Genomic DNA, 2,676 nt, shown 5'->3' on the forward strand with positions numbered 1-2,676 from the left:
TGATACTATCAAATCTCAATGATTACAAACCTTTAGCAGGAAGAAAACTGAATGATATGTGAGCAGATTGCGTCTCAGGCAACAACATGTGATCCAACATTAAACATGGGTTTTTCAAGTTACGGAGTCATAGACTTGTGGAAGAGCCCAGGTTGGAAGGGACCTCGAAAGATCATCTGGTCCAACCAGATGGTTGGTTATGTAGTGAAGTAGACAAGAATAGGAAGAGAGAAACCATTTGCTTTAATGAAATAGGCCTGAAATTTTATTTCTGTATGTTCTCATCAGGAATCTTCTAGCTTTCACGTAGTAGAAAGTAAGTGCTTCTTCCCCTTCTTGCTGGGACGAAGCACCTTAAATTCTTAGAGTTAGAAGGGGCTGTTGTTTATATATAAAAATGTAGTTTTTATATACATCTATCTATCTATCTATCTATCTATCTATGTGACTGTGTGGGAATAGCTGAAGTTTCTTACCCTGGTAATTTTCCCATCAAATCCAAAGTCTGAGAGAAAGTACAGTTCATACCTAGGATGAATATTTCTAGTGATGGCTGTCTTCTGGCTTTTCTAGTAAACGTTTACTGATGATACTAATTGTTACTGTGACTTGCGACTTACAACCTCTGTGAATTTATATGAAATTTGAAGAACTACCTTTTAAATACTTCTGAGTAGTTTTACAGGTTTGACTGTGCCTAACTACATGTAGCTAGTCCAAGAGAGTCTGGTCCTAGGAAGTGGGTTTTTCAGGCTTCTGATTTTTTTTTTTTTCTTGTACCTTTTCTGAAGACTAATTTTTCAGCACCATTTGTGAAGTGTGGGCACCCAGTGTGGTAGTCGTTTTACCACTAGACTAGGCAGGGTAACGTTACTTTATTGCTCCTGAATGCTGTCGTGTTTCCTGCGAAGCCTCTTGGCTGCAGCACTGTAGCGGGAGCTCGTCGTCTTTGTTGTTCACCATAATCCTGAAGAACTTCTGCGATTCGGTGTTTTCCAGGACAAAAGTCTGCCCATATTAAGTGTGAATTATGCCCTTTGTTCCTGGACAGGTACAGTTGCATTCAGCTATATTAAAATGCTAAATGAGCTTGGCTTCCCAAGGGATTGAGGTTGTACTTTGGAGTCCTAAGGGGCTCAATCAGCAGTGGGTTGTGCTTTTCCAGTGAAGGCAGAGAGCATACAGCCAGAAACAGGCCCTGGAAGATGACTGTAAAACGTCATTTTTGAGGTGAAACTGCCCACACCCCTGACAACTATTCCTTATACAACCATACTATTAACACTTAACAGGCACTTTTTACTCCATTACAGAGATGTTATTGTTTCTGTGTGTGGTTAATTCTTTAATCGATGCTTTGTGGCATGGAGCCCATCGTCCTGCACAAGCTAGGTAAATTATCAGTTACTTCAGCAACCACATTTTTCATATTCCAAATGTAAATTTTGATTCAGCTTTTGTGTTTGTTTAAGGCTGAGTTGCTCTATTTTACTCACTTGTATTCCCCATCAGTCTTTCTGTAGCTTTGCGTAGAATGGATGTCCTGTTTCCCCTGTATTCTGTTGGGCAAAGTGTTTATCCACAGCTTCTGTTGTTGGATTTGAATTTGCTTGGCAGTGAAATTACTGCTTTCTTGGGGCACCTATTTTTGTATTAGATGCCGATACCCTGTGGGCATTAAAGTTTCAGTCTTTTAGCTTCAAGCAACAGTGATGTTCCTGCAGATCCAAACTGGCAGACACCGGTAGCCTAAATGCTAGTGTTTATTAGAGCAGAGCAAGGCTTGAGGGTAACCATGCCAAGTCTTGGCTCATTAAACCGTCAGGAAGATTCAAGAAGGCTGCTTTTAAAGATAAGGGCAAGAATTGGCGAGGGTAGGCAGGGGTGGGAGAACGGCAGTGAGCAGGCCATGTGGTAGGTGTCTTCTATCTTCCCATAGATAATTTGAAGGCAAGAGCAGACTCATTGAGACAAATGATCTGCCATACAAGTAGGAGTAATAGCAAGTTGGAGTAATAGTGTGCAGCACTTGTCACTGCCGGAGTTTAATTGGCACTGGTCTGAAATACCGGGATTAGGCAGGATCAACTCTCTGCTTCTCTGGAGTCCTAACTAGTTATTAATGCCTTGATTTTTTGAAGAATTTTGGTAAAGATTAGTGTAGGAAAATGAGTGATTTATCTTTTATCGTGATGGGGAAGCTATTTGGAATTAACGTAGCCTTTGGTTCGTTTATCCAGGGGAGCTCTCTTCCAAAGTTTCAGCAACACTGGTATTCTTCCAGAAATTTCAACTGGTTTAACTTGAATGTGATTACCTCTTGTCTCTCTTTGCAGAAGACTTAGTATATTTGGATGACTCAGACCTGGACTGGGATGTTTAAGGTTTGATAGGGTAACTTGATGTGGATAAATACTTCAGATTAGAATGAGCAAATTGTGCTTGTTCCCATTTATCTCCTAAAAAATGCGGTCTTGTAAGAGCAGAGACGAGAGATGCTTGTTTTTGTGTTGCCATTGTTAATGACGGTTTCTATAGAGTAGAATCTTATTAATAGATTGGATTAATAGAATCTGAGCCATTTAAAGTTATTTAACAGATTTGGTCTAATTGGTAGTCTTGCTAATAATCTGAATTATTATAAATAGCGAGTTCATTGCAATACAGACAAAAGAA

The 2,676-nt window shown here is 39.8% G+C and overlaps 1 protein-coding gene across 1 annotated transcript in view; it reads left to right on the forward strand.

Moving 5' to 3' along the window:
- Positions 1–1,364: 1,364 nt before the first annotated feature.
- PHLPP1 (PH domain and leucine rich repeat protein phosphatase 1) overlaps positions 1,365–2,676 on the forward strand; it is a 69,064-nt gene continuing 67,752 nt past the window's right edge. Inside the window, exon 1 of the mRNA XM_009326697.1 lies at positions 1,365–1,392. Within this exon, the coding sequence (XP_009324972.1) occupies positions 1,365–1,392 (28 nt within the window). The remainder of the gene's footprint in view (positions 1,393–2,676) is intronic.

This window comes from Pygoscelis adeliae, unplaced genomic scaffold, assembly GCF_000699105.1.
Source record: "Pygoscelis adeliae isolate BGI_AS28 unplaced genomic scaffold, ASM69910v1 Scaffold6, whole genome shotgun sequence".
Taxonomy (NCBI): domain Eukaryota; kingdom Metazoa; phylum Chordata; class Aves; order Sphenisciformes; family Spheniscidae; genus Pygoscelis; species Pygoscelis adeliae.